The sequence below is a fragment of the Hippichthys cyanospilos genome, chromosome 21, assembly GCF_059441005.1.
Source record: "Hippichthys cyanospilos isolate Australia breed blue-spotted pipefish chromosome 21, RoL_Hcya_1.0, whole genome shotgun sequence".
NCBI lineage: Eukaryota > Metazoa > Chordata > Actinopteri > Syngnathiformes > Syngnathidae > Hippichthys > Hippichthys cyanospilos.
In genome coordinates this window covers 13,829,415-13,847,778 of record NC_142389.1, presented here as the reverse complement: position 1 = coordinate 13,847,778, position 18,364 = coordinate 13,829,415, and the positions used below count along the sequence as shown (strand labels likewise).

Here is an 18,364-nt window from a genome sequence, read left to right as displayed (position 1 = left end):
TCATCAGGTTTTATCAACTAACAACATAACATTTATCTTCACTGGATGGCCTAATTCTCAAATAAATTTAACCTAAAGTAGGACTTAACAGTATAAAACAACATTTACAAAACTGAAAGGTAGTATTAAGGTAGTCTTTTGAATGATAATGAAAAAAATCTCAAACTAATCGATTAACACAACAGATATAGAGCAGAACGTTTTATATTTCTTTCTATTTTGCTTGTTTTTTTTGCTGTCAACTTAACAACACAAAAAATATCCTCTTTCCAATCTTCTGTCATTTCGCTTTCATTTCTCTCTCTCCTCTCCACTCATCTCTCATTTCTTTCATTTCGCTCTCTCCTCTCCACTTTTTTCTTCACTCCAAACAACAGTCTCAATGATTTCAATGTTGTATCAAATGCACGCTTTGGGTAGCTACCCAGTATTGGCTGAGATGGTGCTTTGATATTTAAGTCACTGGGTAGCAGAGCAAGCTGCTTTGGGGCAGCACTTGTTCGGAGGGATGAGGGAAGTAGGAGAACCAGTGCTCGCTGATGCTGAAGGTGCAGTGCTAGCTGCTGTCTCTGATGTACTAGCAGCAGCCTCATTGATACTACTATTACACATGCAGGAGCAGCACTACACTTTTTAAAAGCTCTGAAAAAGGGATGCATTACACAGCCTGAACTTCTTTGTGAGCTGCTGGAAGGTGGAGCAGAAAATAGGTGAGCTGGCTTTGTTAAAAAAAAAATTAAAAAGCTGTTATTTGAAACAAACCTGCAGAACTAAAACCTGGTGCTTCTTCAAACGTCTTACTGTTCCGTGGCTGTGATGAAACCTGACACCACACCATCAGGCTACTTATTGGCTCATTTGCATAGCCGAGGGACACAGAGATGAGAGGGAAGCTGATATTTTTATTGGGGTACAATGTTATCGTGGTATAGTGTTGTGTGTCCCATTTTTAGGTGGATGTTTTCCACTACTGCAGATAATTTATTCAATTTGTAATGTATTTATTTTTTGAGTAAATTAAAATGTGCTTTCTCAACTTCTAAAATTCTGATTTGAGGGGGCAAGACATTTATTTGATGGAGCACTGCCCTCTCTTGCCCATGTGTAGAGCCAACCTGGTATTGCGGGGCCTTTTTCGTCTCAGTTGTTTGTTCAAACACCAACAAAACGACATATGAAGCCTGCTTGCACAAGACATGTTGACATGCTACGTGAAAAATTCGGAAAAGGACACTTTTCACATGCATTCTCAAACAAGCTGTCGATCACATGATATCAATATATCTGAGCAGCTGCGATGGTCGTACAGTCTGACACATGTGTCTATCATAGTGGCAAGTGTGATGTTTATTAAAAAACAAAATAATGAAGACAAAAAACCTCGAATTCAGATGCACATCATCATTAAGTTAATGTTTGCTCTATTGCCTGTATATCAACACTGCACTTTATGGTGCTTTTGTCAAATTGATTGGACAAATGATCATCAGCCACACAGTGGCTGGTCTGCTCTGTGCTGTACAAAATATTTTGGATGTTTTTTCTTTTTTAGGTACTTCTGGAGCTACTTTTTTTTTAATGGGCTACACAGTCTCTGGGTCCCGATATTGAAGCCTCTGAAGAGAGGCCTTCTTATGGAGCACCTTATCATCTTGGAAGTACAATATAACTCTCTGGCCACCCCCACAGTCAAGGGAAAAATTTTGATATGTGATCTTTCTGCTATTTTTTACATGAATGCAGTTTTCTTGGAACTTTTGGTAACTGATAGTTGTTTGTTTTTACCACATATTTAAATTTATTCAATTAAATAAAACTCATTTTATTTCATGAAACCCTGACTACAGGGCACCCATGGCCTCTGCGAAATGAGGTGTAGTGACACCCTGTCCACCCCACTGAAAAAATTCCAGCAATGTCCTTATATTCCATAAAATGGGAAGTACTGAAGTAGTATATCTTGCATCCATATACTTGACCACTTACATATGTTCACAAGTGTTGAGAGGGCGCTGGAATTTATCTCAGCTGTATTCATGCACACCCTCAACTGGGAAAATTTGGGGAGAAAAGCCGCACAGAATAAGCATCCATTTTCTATAGCTGCTTATCCTCACAAGGGTTGCAGGCTTGCTGTTGCCTATCCCAGCTGACTTCAGGACACCGTGAACTGGTTGCCAATGTTACTGGGTCCAGCGGGGTGGGCCACAGCAACAATTAAATTTTTTACCTGTTAAGGCAGGAGTGACGGACAAAGGACGACAACGTTAGCTGCTTCCTTCCCAGATTTCGTCTCAGCGTTTATTAAACGCAACACATACACAAAACTTTACTTATAAACATTTCTGTCTTTTCATTTACATCAATCAGTCCTTCTTTCGGTAAATCTGTCTTCGTATCAATCAATGACCATTTCCCTTTTACAAACGTCTTCTTTCACAACATTCAGTAATAACATTACATTTACATGTTATCTATATATTCTTTCTACAAAAGTACACATTAATGACATCTACTGTCTTCTAATTTGGTATTCTACACCATCTATTCCCTGTGTGTAATACAGTGGGCAGAAATGGAAAAGAACAATTTTGTTATGTTGCAACACAAACAGAAAAAGAACACTTCACATTTAGTTTATCGGCGCACATCGAAGGAGGCCTCACGAAACGAAATGGACATCGCAGACGACGACGCTAGTACGGCGGGAAACGAATATTCAATTAAGTGCCAATACCGTTCAAAAAGTTGGTTCACTGCTACAAAACTCAACAGAAATAACATATCACTATGTAATAAAATAAAAGCAGGAGTGACGGACAAAGGACGACGACGTTAGCTGCCTCCTTCCCAGATTTGGTCTGAGGGGCGGCGCAAAGTCGCGCTCTTCCCCCCCCCCCCCCCCCCCCCCCCCCCCCCTGACCCGGAACCATTCAGCACTACTTCTGGTATTCTCTTTTCTCCAAAATAATACAACGTAAATCACAACAACATAAATATAGCAGCAGTTCGAATAACAAATATAAATGACATGTATAACTAATATTTCAAAATTAGACTTTACAAATATATATGTGACAACACTAACCCTAGGGTGTCACACCAATCAATTGCAAGGCGCACCGAGACGAAAAACCCTTCACCCACCCAATCACAATTTAGTGTGTCCAATACACCTGCCATGCGTGTTTTGGGAGTTTTGGGAGGAAGCTGGAGTGCACGGAGAGAACCCACGAGGGGTCAGCCACGCAGGAAGACCGGAGCCAGTAAGAATTGAACTAGGTCCCCAAACTGTGAGGCAGATATAGTGAGTGGGTAGGTTTGTGATTTTGTTCATCTACCAAGCACACCATTAGTTTATGACCTTGTTAAATATAACCACTGAGGAACCAGCTTGCAAACAAGCTTGTAAACTTCTATCTGAAGTATTTTGGAAAATTGAATAATCAGCATGCATCAGCATAACATATTTTTCATGTGTTTGAACAATGAAACTTTTACTATCCTAGCAAATGATCTTGAAATGAGAAAGACCCCACAAATGGGTCTTGTTTATTAACAACTTGTGGGTGATTCAATCACTACACTGTAAAAATACTGTGACTTTTGCAGTGTGAGTAGTTGATTAGCAGGCTTTTTTCTTAATGCCTATAAACAACATGATTCACAAAGACGTCTGTGTCTTAATTGATTCAGTTTTTTTTATTTATTTTTAGACTGTTGATCTATTTTGAAAAGAAACTACTGAACACTGATCTTACAGTAGAAGGAAAACTTCTGAACTGGGACAGCAGCAGAGTAGGAAGGTTCCACCTTCAAATGTGCATATGTGATGTCAGTGCAATAGGAAGTGAAGGCCCTGCCTCCTCATCTACAAGTCAGTGTTGATGCACACTTCAAGTACAGACATGCATCTCGCGCTTACATGTATACTGATGGCTGCTTGGAGCCCTGGTGAGGTCATCTGAGGTCACTGCTACTTTCAGCTGATGTCTGACCATCTTTATTGTTTTCTGACAGGAAACAGCCAGATGGTGCACCAGCCGGCACAGGAGGTCTCTGCAATAGAGGGTGAAGCAGTGACGCTGGAGTGCAGCTACGAAAGCTCAGGGAGCAACGACTACATATTTTGGTACAAACTGGAAGCAAATGCAGCGCCTGAGTTCATCCTGAGCCGATTTAAGATTGGTCCAGGCAAGACGGCGACAAAGTATCAGGACAGGTTTCGCTGCAACTTGGACACCAACAACCTGAAAGCTCCTCTGCAGATTGAGCGTGTGAAGCTTAGCGATTCAGGAGTTTTCTACTGCGCCCTGCAGCCCACACTGACACATCCACTGACATGCCTGCACAAAAACACCTGCACCCATCTCATGTCACAAGTTACGTTGGGTGGAATGACCTCACAGAAATAAAGGGGTCAGATAGTAGATGAGCTACAGCTCAGTGTGACAGCACACTGCCTCTTTGAGAAATTTCTCTCTCTCTCTCTCTCCCTCTCTCTCTCTCCTCTAATATGCACACATCATACATAAATACACACACACGCACACGCACGCACGCACCCACCCACGCACACACGCACACACACACACACACACACACACACACACGCACACACACACAAAAGGAAACAGGAAGTACAAGTGCCCATTTTCTATTTGCGCTGCCAGAACAAATTTAAAAAAGAAAACTACTTGCATACTGACTACAACAATAAAAAAGCATTCTCCTACATCTATACGTAAAGATGTCATGTTATGTTGCATAGTGAAAGTCAGTTTTTTTTTTAATGTTCTTACTTTTTACTTTGTTCCATTATTCGTTAATGTTGTTGAGAACTATTTCCCTCCTATCTCAGTTAAAATTATTTTTACTCATATGTGTCTCTCAGTGGGAGTGAATGAGTTAATTTCTTTGCTGCTAGCCATCTTTAGCCGTAGGTGATAGTGAAGAAGTTAATATGCTTACTTGAATTGTTTCGTTTTTGCTTCTCCTGGGTAAGTACCTTTTGAGGGTTGTCTCTAAAAGTGTATTATACAATACAGTCTTCACGTAAAGGTGAGTTGCATGTTTCATCATGTCCTTGTTATGATAATAATAATAATAATAAGAATTTACTTTTTTGTATATACCTCTTTCTCATTACTGAAAGAAAATGAGAATGTTTGTCAAGCGAATCTGTAAATATTTTTCAAGCTTTCTTTAATAAAGGTGCAACAATATTTTACAGAGTGTATAAAAATATTGTATTATTTTTTACTACCTGCGAATCACCTGGTTAATTTATCAACTCTTTGAATCATCTAAACTGCTGCCGTCCAAGAGACGAAAAAAAAAGAAAAAAAGTGTTTTATTCAGGAATTCCAGGAGATAGAACAGCTAACACCCATTTTGATTATGGTTAGTGTGCCAGAAATGTTTCAATAATCAAAATGCCTATTCCAATGGGATTTAACCCTTTCACTACATTTTTTTTTCCAAAAACAATAAATACAAGATAAGAACCAACAAAAAGCAAATGTGTGTCTCTGTCAAAGGTGTTAATTTATAAAATAAATATGGAATAAATCTGAAAAAAGTGAATCATTTACTGTTTTCAAACAAAGGTTTAAAAAGATTATTATTATTTACATTATTATTATCATTTAGAATTATTTTACATAAATACCAGAGTCATGCATGAAACTTGATATTCCATGGAAAATTGTGAATTAAGAGGTGTATGAATTTCAGTTTTGTGATATACAGTATTACATTATTTTTCTTAATATAATATACTCAGTATTTTAATACCATGTAGATTTGTTGTCTATGACTAGGTGGTGATATCCCTTGATGTATTTGTAATTAGAGGCACTGATGAGACTCTGTGGCACTCAAGTGAGTGATGGCATCCTTCGGGTTGTCAAATGGGTGCCCTCTTTAACTGGTGTTTCGCTGATTATTCCACAACACCTCCAGAGGGTTCAGCAGTGAATCCCAGCATTCCAGGTTTACTCCCTAAATGCCCTTGAATGCCCAGGTTGGATCCTTCCTCTTCATCCACTGCCACTGGCTCCCCTTCTCAGCAGCTCTGGAAGAGGTCCTTGATTGCCTGCCTGTGGGCCTTCCCTCGCACTCCCATCTCCCTGCGCAGCCTGGATGTTGAGGTGGCTACGAACTCTCTGCAGCCGACTTCCAGTGGGTGCACCAATGCTTTCCAGCCATGTTGCTGAGCATCTGCAGTGAGGTCCGCATACGCACGTAGGCCTCCTGCACTGCACTCTCCCGCTGTGAGCACTATGATGGGACTGTGAGAGCTCTGAGGTATACGAGCTTGTTGAGAGTGACCGCAGCACAAGGTCTGGTCACAGGTTAGTGGCAATCTCAGTTGGGAAGCAGAGTTTCTTGTCCAGGTTAGCTAGCAGCTTCCATTCCGTGTTCTGCCCAGCTGCCCAGTGACCGCTCTTAAGGTGGTGAGGCTGGCTTGTCCCTCTCGTACAAAAGGAACTGGCTGCCAATGGGCTGACGGGAGAGGCAGAGCATTTACTGTATGATGGGCTGTTGATTTTCCAGCATCTGGAAAATCATTTTAGCAGATCCTTTAGCATCTGGATGTGCCGCCAGGTGTATCAGGTATATCAGCCTTGGGTGAGACTGGTCTTACATCCCACTAAGATGTAATACACTAAGGCACATGGGGTTTTCGCCATACCACTGGCTAAGGTTTGCAGGAGAGGGCAGCACGTCATAAGCAGCACTGATGGTAAAGCATGCCCTGAATGCCTCCATCTCCCACAGATCTTTCCAGGAGATCTTCTCTACACCTTCAAAGGCTTTCCACTGCCCTTGCTTTGCCTTTTTAATCTAGCGAAAACAATTTCTTGAACTTCTTCCTACTCCTTTTGAACATATAAAGTACTGAACCACTATATCTAACGTTGATGCTTTTTTTTTAAGTTTTTATTTTCATTTCCTTTTGTGTTTATTCGTTAAATATCAAATAGAGACATCCAATTTTCAGCACTATTTGTATGTTTTCTCTTCTTACCTATTTCTTCATTATAAAACGCTCTTCATTAAAACAGGGTCTTAAATGACCCATTTTATTCAATTTTTCAGGACAAATGCACAGCCAATATTTGTCATTTGTCAGCAATGTCATTTAACCGGACCAGTTCTTGTTAGAACCTTTTAATTAATGGAGTCAACGCCCTCCCAAATTGAACTCACCACTGTTATTTTCTTGAACACACCCCTTTCTGTTAATGATTCGGTTTCAAGGAATTAAAAGCATGCACGGCAAGTCAATCTCATTTCCTTTAATTGATGTATTGTTGTCCTTCCCTTTTTCCATTCTCCAAGGCAAGAACTATGAACTGGTCAGCACTGCAGCTCCTCCTCAGCGGGGTTGGCAAATATTCCACAGCGTTCGGCCGTGTCTGGCTTTCCATCGTCTTCATTTTCCGGTTTCTGGTGTTCGGGGTGGCGGCGCAGCGAGTGTGGGGCGACGACAGCAAGGACTTCATATGTAATACGGCGCAGCCAGGGTGCACCAATGTTTGCTATGATGCCATCTTCCCCATCTCCCACATCCGCTTGTGGGCTCTTCAGCTCATCTTTGTCACTTGTCCCTCTTTGATGGTGACGTGTCACGTTAAGTATCGCAAGAATAAAAACTTACGCAAGCGGGGTAAAATTTACACCAACCCTGGGAAGAAACGTGGAGGTCTGTGGTGGACCTACCTGGTAAGAATGAGCAAGGGCTTGGTCTGTTTGATGGTTTGGAATTGTTTTCAAACCACATGACATTAAAATCTGCTTGTGTTGAATTACTGTAGATCAGCTTGATTTTCAAGACAGGATTTGACGCCGCTTTCCTCTATATTCTCCACCACATTTACCACGGATTTGACCTGCCCCGAGTGTCCAAGTGTTCTCTGGAGCCTTGCCCCAACACGGTGGACTGCTTCATTTCCAGGCCTACCGAGAAAAAAATCTTCACCATCTTCATGGTGGTATCCTCATGCGTCTGCATCTTCATGTGCATCTGTGAGATCATTTACATCATGTGCAAGCGAGTCAGAAGAGCCTACTGGCAGATGGACAACAATGACAATGTAGTGTCACCATCTGGGTCCAAGGTCAGGTCCAACAGGTCCATTAGAGGGGAACCTATGATATCGAATCAGGAACTCAATAACATGAAGATTGAGGAAAAGTGTAAATTATGTGAAAATGAGAAGATGGCATGCACTTAAAGAAGTTCTTGGCATTTTTTTTTGTCAGACAACTATGATAAAAAAAATAAACATGGATATTATTTACAATTAATGAGGATTATACTGTCATCAATTAGCAAGCTGTATGCTCTATTTTATAAAGGTTTTAAGTGTTTTCTTTTTTTCTATTATTCAGTGCCTTGTAAGATAGTTGTACTTCAGGCAAATCCTAGTCTTGCATTAAACATCGGATTTGATCAAATTGCTCTACTATATAGTTCTCATGTTTACATAGTTTGTTTTTTTAAACTTGTTTTTTCTTTTTAACAAATTACATACAAAATAGATAGATGGATGGATGGATGTTGGATGGATGGATAGATAGATAGATAGATAGATAGATAGATAGATAGATAGATAGATAGATAGATAGATAGATAGATAGATAGATAGATAGATAGATAGATAGATGTCTTTTCACAATGCCACGCTTGTAAAAAATTAAAATTGAGATATTGATTATTGATAGCTGAATATATATATATATATATATATATATATATATATATATATATATATATATATATATATATATATATATATATATATGAAGACGAGCTAAAAATTTAATATCGTAACAATGAAGAGTGGTAATGATGATTGAATCTTATTAATGTCCTGAGTGGTAAAAAGTAAAAAACAATCTCTACCTAAACCAGGATAAAACTAGGAATTTCTCACTAGCAATTTCTCACATACTTTATGCATTAATTCTATGGGGTTCTTTAAACGCTAACACTTTCTTATTATCAGTATATCATCGGAAGGCACCTATTCATCTGTAAAATTTGTTTTGAGAGAAGCAGGAGAGATTGGCTAGAACAAATCATTGTAGGTTGGGCAGCATTACTTAAATGTTGTTGTTAAAATATTAGGTTTCAGCAAATTTTTGAAAGTTAATACACTTTACACTTTAGCTTGTTAAAAAAAAGACAGGCATTTAAAAAAATAAATTTGTGAGTGTTGCGAATCAATTTAAGGGCAAGCACTCCTAAAAATGGGCTCAAAACGCCTAGATACACTCTTTATGGTTATTTGATTTTGTCTAACGTCACCCACAAAATTTGCCTAAGTAAGATAGTGGAAAGAAATTTATTTGGAGACAAAAATGAAACTTCTTAGTCAGATTTACGGATATATTTACTGATGTGAAAACAAAATATAAAAGGAAGGAGCACAAGCTTATGAAAATATTAAACTTAGGGCTCACAATTTATTTAGCGCAGACTGATTTTGTTATGTTTTTCTTTCGGTTTGTTAATTACAAGATTTTGTTCATGAGTGAAAGGTCATAATTTGTGAAGTCTTGCATGGGACCAAACCCATAACCCCACATAAAAGAAGGAATGAAGAAAAACACACCAGTGAAAGTGAAAGTAAACTAATATAAAAGTGAAATAGAAACAAACCTCCTCAAGACAAACACAGAAAGCAGGAACCATTCAACCAAAAGGTGTGTCTTTTTTATTGCACTCAAACAAAGCTGTTGAACTGTAGTTACTGTGCCAAGACAATGATAGTGCAGCATTGACAGCATAATATTTAGCATGACATCGGCCATTTGCAACATTGAAACTTCTTTTTTTTGTCAGATGTGTATTGCTGTACAGCGAGGGACACGCAACATAAAAAAGAAGAATAAAAGTGCTGAAGGAGAACTTATTGGCTCTGCTACATCCCAGAAAAGTGAAAGTTCTCAGCAATGCTTTCCTTTTCGGATCCACTGTAAAGTGCACAACACAACTCACTCCCCACCCCTCGCATGTATGTGTGAACAAGCCAAATGCTGGCAAGTAAAACCCGGCGACTGAAAGCCTACAGAATGAGTGTAGTGACACGATATTTTGTTTTTTTGTGTTAATGCAGCATAAAAATGATACAGTCGCTCAGAGCGCAGGCAACAACCAATCACATCTTAGCTTGCGAAGGTCACATGACCAGAAAACAGATGAGCTGTCATTTTCCGAGTTCTAAGCACTTATGATGTCTTTTTTAAGTGACAGCCAGCAGTAGAATGGCCATCTCTTGACATGGAAATAAAAAGATGTCGTTTGCTATCCATCCATCCATTTTCTAGAAACGCTTATCCTCACAAGGGTCGCAGGCTTGCTGGCGTCTATCTCAGCTGGCTTCGGGCAGTAGGCGGGTGACACCCTGAACTGGTTGCCACCCAGTCGCGGGGCACACAGAGATGAACAACCATTCACGCACACAATCACACCAATACACTAATAGTACGTCCAATACACCTGCAATGCATGTTTTGGGAGGAAGCCGTAGTGCCAGGAGAGAACCCACGCGGGCTGGGGAAGTAGATGCAAACTCCACACAGGAAGGCCGGAGCCAGCTGGATTTGAACCTTTGAACTGTGAAACGGACGTGCTATTCTGCAGTTTGCTACTTACCCCATATTCCATGAATGCAATATTAATCAGAATGCCGTGTTCAGACTAGTGGGAGGGCACAAAACATATGCTATTACATATGCATTTTTTTCTCTTCACTTCTTTGAGCATACAGGACAAGGAACTGGTACATTACTGATAATACTAACGTTGATTTTTATTTATTTATTACATTTTTTTGGTATAATCAAATATAGACAATATAATACTGTATACATTTATCCTGTGAACTATAAATAGGAACTTCTGGCTTGTATCAAATTAAGTATCATCTTTAAAATAAAACAGGAATTAAACAACCAAGTTCTATCAAGTTCTTTCCTCTTTTCCCAGTATTACTTTCTTTTTTAATTAAACAAATATTTTTGTTTCTGACAAATTTATAGTTAAATGATGAGCAAAACAACAGCACATAGAAGCAAAATAACTAATACATTTAAAGCAACAAGTTAAAAAAAACTAATTTAAAGTTTGGCCCTATTGTGCATGAGTATCAGTGAACGTCACGAAGGAACAAAATGAGTCAATAGCACTAACATGCTATCATGTTGTAAAATTGTCTGCTTTTCATCGTCAAGCTATCATGGTCCCTCATTTACAAACACAATTTTTCACCTCATAACTATTTTATTTGGAATAACAAGGACATTTTATTTAAACACAAAACTTTCTTCACCGAATATTGGTTTAATAATAATATTATAGGGGTAGACCAGCTATTTAACAGGGATGGTCTTCTTTTTTCTTATGAAGAGTTTCTGGCAGTAGACAACATCCCTGTAACTACTGATGATTATGCAAAGGTCTTTGGTGCGATACCCTCTGGAGTTTGTATGTTATTTAAATCTCAGCCGAGACTTGATGGTCAACATTGCCCTTGTTATCTCCAGCTGACACTCATATAGGCAAGGCCTGTTTTTGTAATCATTCTCGGAATAACAACAGATCTATAAGAGCTTTATTCCAAAAAGATGTTATCTCATTGCCATATGTGAATTCATTCTGGAGTTGTTCGGTGGATGTTTTGGCATGGAAGAGGGCCAGGCTACTACCTAATCATTATTTGATCACCAATAAAGTAAAAGAAATATCATTCAAACTCCTTCATAGATTTTACCCTGCCAAAAAGTATATCAAAACAAAATTCAAGAAAGACATAGATGTTATTTGTAGTTTCTGTCCTGAATGCCCAAAAACTGTTGTGCGTTTATTATGGCATTGCCCATTTGTGAAAAATTTCTGGAAAAAACTCTGCCATTTTATTACTGAAAATGTTATGAGTGACTTTTGTTTGTATTGGAAGAATGTTTTATTTGGTCTCCTGGAGTATAATGCACAGAAAAATATTCATATACATATAATTCATCTCATTATTATCATGGCTAAGTTTCATATTCATACATGTAAATTTACAGGCAAAAAGCCATATTTTCTTGTTTTTAGAAAATAATTTATTCATTATATCTAGCAATATATAAAAGCAATTAAAACTATAACTGCTTCCTCTATGTTAAACATATTTATATATATTTTTTTTATCCCCCTAGCGTATATACTTTTCTTACTTTATTATTTTTGTTTTGCTTTTCTATGCTGTTTATATACTGTTTGTACAGTCTTCGGTCACTGATGTACTGTGTTGATTCTTTGTATGATTATTGTTATGCAATAAAAAAAAAGCACTAAATACGTCATCATTACAGTGTCATATTTATTGTCAAATCAAAATCAAGTAGAATGGGTGTGGTGTCGTTGTCCAATCAAAATTGAGATAGGTGGGTGGAGTTTGGTTAAAACGAACCTATCAAGTTCCTTTTAGAACGAGCAGGACCCACCTTACGGAAGTTGGAAAAAATGAGTTACAACTACGGAAAGGTACCAGTATTTTTATTAATTCTTTTGTACGTGTAGAGAAAAAAAGTTCACACCTAGTAAGTTTTTACTCTACCCCTTAACGTTTTTGTTGCTTTCACAATAATTTGTTTGAATTAAAAATCAAAATAGGATCGTTAGCATTTTGTGTTGTTTTCATTACATGTCAAACAAACTACAATCGAAGCCTTGTAAAACATGTTTTAGTTATTAGAATCGGCTTGTCTTCGATAATAACCTTCGGTGTTGTAAATATAAATACAATATATTCGGTCAGGCAATTCCCTCTTCAGATTAGTATATTACTTGCATTCGTCCGTTCATTTTTATTTTATCGTTCAGGTGTGAGCTGGAGCACGTCCAATTTGGCATCATAGAATGGTGGAACAAGTCTTATGAATTCTGTCATCCTGTTTCTTCAAGGGTTATCAAGGGGGAGGACACCCAGCGCCAAATGCCCGTTACAACGGACCCAGTGGTCCGTATGGATCTGCACCATCAGTTCCTTACGCCGGTGCAGCAGTTCCACAGGGAGGCTACTATGGCCCAGGACCAGGGGGTGCGGGTTATGGGGGACAACCTCATGGAACACCTTATCATTCTCCTCCTCCTTCAGGTACTTCTTGCAGCGTCCTTTGTTCAAAACTAATTTTTTCTCTGCTGCGGTAAAATGGTAGATGTGAAGCAAGTGCCTCAATGACAGGCTCACTTTGTACCTCCCAGTAGGATCAAAGTGCCATCACATCCTTCTTCCTCACGTTTTGCTCCATTTTCTTGGTACTTTTTCTGTCTTTAGGGAACATCCCTCCTGGCGTTAACCCAGAGGCGTACCTGTGGTTCCAAAGTGTCGACACGGACCACAGCGGCTTCATCAACCTAAAGGAGCTCAAGCAGGCGCTCGTCAATTCCAACTGGTCCAGTTTTAATGATGAGACTTGCCTCATGATGATCAGTAAGACCTCCATGTACCACCATTATGACATACATTAAAATACACTTATAATATGCATGGGCTGATCACCGGGTTTCTATTGAGTTAAAAAGTCAAGGTTTCAATACTACTATTAATACTATTTTAACTTGTAATGAGTGCTTTTCTTTTCTGCTTAAACCACTGTTTTTTTTATTTTATTTTTTATCCTACTGTGCATGCATGGAAAAAAAGGTGAGGTCTTTTGTCTTAACCCCTTTGGATTTAAGCAGCATACTGGAGGACATGACACGTTTGTGTGCCTAAACCAATTAATACGCTGAAATCTGATGATGTTGCCCACTTTTGGGAGATGATTGGACTAAGCTTCATTAATAGAAATCAGGTAATACACTTAGCACACCCTCCGTGCCTTTTTTTTTTTTTTTTTGGTCTTACTGGATGGCCCCCAAAACGTGACTTCAAAAAAAGCAAACGTAAATGTTCATTTTTGATCAAAATCACTTTTATGCTTATGCTAGTCAAACAAACTTGCTTTCTGTATCATTTTAAGTGTTATAGGTGATAATGAAAATACAGTATATCATTATTTTATAGGATTTTTTTTATTGTAGTGTGCCTGACAGTGGACATTCATGGAAGTGTGGTGTATTTTGGTGATATTTTGGTGATACAGTATCACTAGTGCTTGAAGAGTTTACTTAACAAGCCTGCAAATAATTAGATGGTAATAACAGATTTATTTTTTTAATACCTTCTTGACATGCTTGACGGACAAAAAGGATATCTACGTCTTAAAAAATAGCTTATCAATGATGGGGCATTGTGACTTGCTAAGAACAATAAAAAAACCCCAAAAGGAATGTTATGATTGTTTGTATGTTTTTATTTTTACTTAAGATTTCCTAATATACAAAATCTAATATACAAAATAATCAATGTTTTGTTTAAAGTTAAAATAGAAAATGTGTTCATTGGAAGAAAGAGATAATTTGAATGTTAAAGTGACACTGGTGTTTTTGCTCAAGTTTATCATACCATCAATATGTGATATCCACCCACGCCTAATCTATATGAAGTATATTTGTATTTGCTTTCAGACATGTTTGACAAGACAAAGTCAAGCCGTATGGACATTTTCGGCTTCTCAGCACTGTGGGATTTCATGCAGAGGTGGAGGGCCCTATTTAAACAATATGACAGCGATCACTCAGGATCTATTAGCGGTACAGAGCTACACCAAGGTAACCCTCTTAAGAAAGTACAATTACCCGAGAACTACATCTCACGCCTCTTCCGGTTCTCTCTTCAGCCCTTGCACAGATGGGCTACAACCTGAGTCCCCAGTTTTCCGACTTGTTGGTGCGGCGTTTCAGCATGCACACGGCGCGTCCCGGCATGCAGTTGGACCGCTTCATTCAGGTGTGCACCCAACTGCAGAGCATGACGCAGGTCTTCAGGGAGAAAGACACCAACATGACGGGCAACATTCGCCTCAACTACGAGGACTTCCTCTCAGGGGTCATCACCATGCTCATGTGAGCGTAATTCCGGTGTCAGATTGGTGGTTTACATTTGACATACAAACCAGTACATCCTGTGACTTGTTGGTGAAATCTAATATACTAAGCACTGCTGGATGTCCAGTAGTAACTTTAAAATAACATACTGTATTTAAAAAGTAGAAGGAAATTATTGTGTCATCACCACAGATGCCTTTCTGATCACTATTTGTGGTACACTTTTTGTTTTCCCTTCATATATCAAGACTCAAAAAATACATCCGACACGTGATAACATGTATTTACACTCATATATTTTATAGAAAGTCTCTAGTATTTTAGTGTATTAAAAGATTTATATATGGCTAAAATGGTTTACATGGATCAAAAAGACATGTTATCCGCTATCCCTTCAGAATATTAAGTGATTGTCTGGTGACCTGAGAACCCAAAACGTGTTTTTTACTTTGATACATTGCAATAGTAAAAATGTTGATTGAAAAAATCGTGTATTACACAAATTATTTAACATTCCACTGACTTTTATGTTCTGTTGAATGCCAAAGTTTTTATTTTTTTCCCATTTCTTTCTGTGTGATGGTATAGTGGCTTAAAGAAAATCTAGAGCAGTGGTTCTTAACCTTATTGGTGGCACCGAACCCCACCAGTCTCATATGCTCATTCACCGAACCCTTCTTTAGTAAAAAATAAAATATGATTTTTTTTTAATGGTGCACGAAATGAATTGTGCATTAATATCACCTTGTTCAAATAACAAAACCAACACAGTGCATGGTAGGAAATCTCAGAGCATGACGCTTTCAATGACTGTGCCCACTAACTGCAGACTAGACTGAGGGGTGGACCTCTGCGGCAGAGGCTCCACCTTACCCCTGAGTCGACTCATCGAACCCCTAGGGTTCGATCGAACCCAGGTTAAGAACCACTGATCTAGAGTATTAACTTGTGGAAATGTCACTTTAAAGGTTCTTGAACAAACCTAATCACAAAATAATAAACACATTATGTAAATCTCCCGTCTTATTTTGTGCTATAATGTGTTTTAATTAGGCTTGTCCTTTCGAGTGATTATTTGCATTATTGTGGTTAAAGCTTTTTCCTTGGTGGTGTATTAATATACCCACTAGATGGTGGTAAAGGCAAAAAAAGAACATGTTACAGCTGCAATGTCAAAACGAACAAGACTATTCAACCAATCAGGTGACAATAACGAAATGTAAACACTCCCTCGGAAATTGCGTTAACTGCAGCACCAACGTGAAGCGTTAAAGGTGAGTCAAATGACATATCGAACGGCTTTGAATTAAACTGAAATGGTCAAATAAACTAGAGTAAGCGGCGTACCTATGCACTATGGTATAATTGATGAATCTTTGCTAGATTGCTCTGCTCTGAAATACTGTTTGAAGCAGTACCTGTATATGCATTGAATGAAATCACTCATCTGTAGGCACACGATCTGTACAATATTTTGTTTTTATCATCACTGTAAACGTGAATAGTTACCGTATTTGTTTTTTATTTGTAATGTGTTTCCGTACATTGAACAATACGTAATATTGCTCTACTGGATAACACAAGGGGGCGCTACCTGTTCAGAAAAAGCGTTCCAATTCTCAGATCAACGAAGTAAACAAATAAGCTATGACAATTATGCTTTTTGAAATCAGTTTGAAACAAAGGAATGCGAAAACATATATTTTTCTAAAGGTATTGGAAAAGGCGTGCAGCCATGTGGCCTGTACTTTGGACAGCCATGAGGACCTACGCCCCATACGTGACCTTCCCAGTGGCCTTCGTAGTGGGGGCAGTGGGCTACCACCTGGAGTGGTTCATCAGGGGCACTCCCAAACCTCGCGAGGAGGAGAAGAGTATTCTTGAACTGAGGGAGGAGAGGAAACTTCTGGAACAAGCAGGGATTGACAGCACACAAGTGCTTAGCCTCAAAGAGAAACTGGAGTTCACGCCTAGAGCTGCTTTGAACAGGAACCGGCCCGAAAAAAGCTAACATTTTCGAAATTGGAGTTCACGCCTAGAGCCGCTTTGAACAGAAATCGTCCCGAAAAGAGCTCACGCCTTCAAGGGGCTTGTTACCTCACAATGGACAGCTACGTCAACAAACATTTAGTTTCATTTCCTGGATCTGCAGCCGTGGGTCCTGATACTTGTCCAGACAGTGGTCCATATCTTGTGTCATCTATAATTGTGTCACCAAATAAAGCATGTGCAGTGTTTGGGGGATTATGTGGTTTTTGATTCTATGAAGGGACTCAACCATCACATCACTATGGAAGGTCTGCGATGAAGGTTAAGCTGCTTCGTCTTTTTATTGTGTGGAACATTTCTTTCATTACAGAAAGTTGTCCATTTTGCACAGTAGAATAAAGTGTTGAACTCTGACCTTTTGGGAGTTATCCATTCTTACTGCAGCCCTGACTCTAGTTGCTAATGGTGATGAACATGTTTTCAAAGTTAGTTGAAGGAGGGCTAAATGGAATTGCAATTTCTTCGATATTGAAGTAAGCAAAAGGGGGTGGTGGTGTCTAAAAATGGTGAATTATATCAGTTACTATCAAAATAAGTATAAATTATAATATCAAGTGATTACTTAGTTGAGTACCTAAACTACTTTAGAGAACAATAAGTCAATTACCTTATTTATTCATGTACCAAATCAACTACTTTAGTTAAAGTACCTAATCGATTACTCAAGGCAATAAGTGATTACTTTAGACAATTCATTAATTCAACACTAATTACCTACTAAAATAGCTGACGTGATCAATTAATTCATCATATAAAGCAAGTCATTACTTTTGTACAATAAGCCTAAAGTAATTGATTACTTTAATGTATAAAGCAATCAATCAATCAATCAATCAATCAAATTTTATTTGTATAGCTCTGGATCACCGCAGTCTCAAAGGGCTTTACAGATGAAAAGAGGTCATGTCGAGACTTTTTTCAAAAAGTCATACAGAGACATCTTTTCGGTGTAAGGTACACAACAGCATCCCCTGTCAAATCTCCCAGAAGGGGAAGGAAAACTCAAAAACCCCAATTTGGGGAAAATCCAAACCTTTAGAATGGACCACAGGTGGGAGGAGCTAATATAGATTACAGAAAACAATGTGCTATGTAGTGCAATGATGACTTGACAGCAGGCCAAGTCATTGGGCAGGAACCATTCCACATTCCAGCCAAGTGGACCGCCAACGGACGATCTCCTTACCTGCGAGGGTCGATCAGCGCAGGGCCAAATGGGGGCAGTCAAGTCAACCTTCATCATCTAGCTAGCCTCCTCTCCGAACCGGGAGAAGGGGGCAGGAAAAAAAAAAGTAAGCTGCAGACAGGCCCATTAACCAAATG

At 38.7% G+C, this 18,364-nt stretch overlaps 3 protein-coding genes and 1 gene segment (V, D, J or C); all 4 read left to right on the top strand.

Moving 5' to 3' along the window:
* The first annotated feature begins 3,895 nt into the window (after window positions 1-3,895).
* On the top strand, window positions 3,896-4,661 carry LOC148406684 (T cell receptor alpha variable 38-1-like). The segment is given in 2 exon segments: window positions 3,896-3,954; window positions 4,021-4,661. Coding segments are annotated over 2 exon segments (441 nt in total).
* A 2,665-nt stretch (window positions 4,662-7,326) lies between these two features.
* Window positions 7,327-8,243, top strand: gjb9b (gap junction protein beta 9b). The gene is made up of 2 exons (XM_088405601.1): window positions 7,327-7,731; window positions 7,824-8,243. Exons 1-2 carry the CDS (start codon window positions 7,357-7,359, stop codon window positions 8,241-8,243), a joined length of 795 nt encoding a protein of 264 aa, XP_088261727.1. The 5' UTR covers window positions 7,327-7,356.
* A 4,253-nt stretch (window positions 8,244-12,496) lies between these two features.
* Window positions 12,497-16,011, top strand: pef1 (penta-EF-hand domain containing 1). Its single transcript, XM_088405614.1, has 5 exons — window positions 12,497-12,544; window positions 12,965-13,157; window positions 13,338-13,493; window positions 14,573-14,716; window positions 14,785-16,011. The coding sequence occupies exons 1-5, from the start codon at window positions 12,524-12,526 to the stop codon at window positions 15,012-15,014; spliced, it is 744 nt and encodes a 247-aa protein (XP_088261740.1). The 5' UTR covers window positions 12,497-12,523; the 3' UTR covers window positions 15,015-16,011.
* A 152-nt stretch (window positions 16,012-16,163) lies between these two features.
* Window positions 16,164-17,395, top strand: smim12 (small integral membrane protein 12). Its single transcript, XM_088405615.1, has 2 exons — window positions 16,164-16,266; window positions 16,706-17,395. The coding sequence occupies exon 2, from the start codon at window positions 16,728-16,730 to the stop codon at window positions 17,001-17,003; it is 276 nt and encodes a 91-aa protein (XP_088261741.1). The 5' UTR covers window positions 16,164-16,266; window positions 16,706-16,727; the 3' UTR covers window positions 17,004-17,395.
* The last annotated feature ends 969 nt before the right edge of the window (window positions 17,396-18,364 follow it).

What these genes read in the sequence shown, in the direction of transcription:
- gjb9b (XM_088405601.1), top strand. Translation starts at nt 7,357, where the DNA reads ATGAACTGGTCAGCACTGCAGCTCCTCCTCAGCGGGGTTGGCAAATAT. An exon ending in GTCTGTGGTGGACCTACCTG is followed by an intron (nt 7,732 to 7,823) that starts GTAAGAATGAGC and finishes GAATTACTGTAG; the next exon opens with ATCAGCTTGATTTTCAAGAC.
- pef1 (XM_088405614.1), top strand. Translation starts at nt 12,524, where the DNA reads ATGAGTTACAACTACGGAAAG. An exon ending in GACTTGCCTCATGATGATCA is followed by an intron (nt 13,494 to 14,572) that starts GTAAGACCTCCA and finishes ATTTGCTTTCAG; the next exon opens with ACATGTTTGACAAGACAAAG. An exon ending in CGGTACAGAGCTACACCAAG is followed by an intron (nt 14,717 to 14,784) that starts GTAACCCTCTTA and finishes TTCTCTCTTCAG; the next exon opens with CCCTTGCACAGATGGGCTAC.
- smim12 (XM_088405615.1), top strand. Translation starts at nt 16,728, where the DNA reads ATGTGGCCTGTACTTTGGACAGCCATGAGGACCTACGCCCCATACGTG.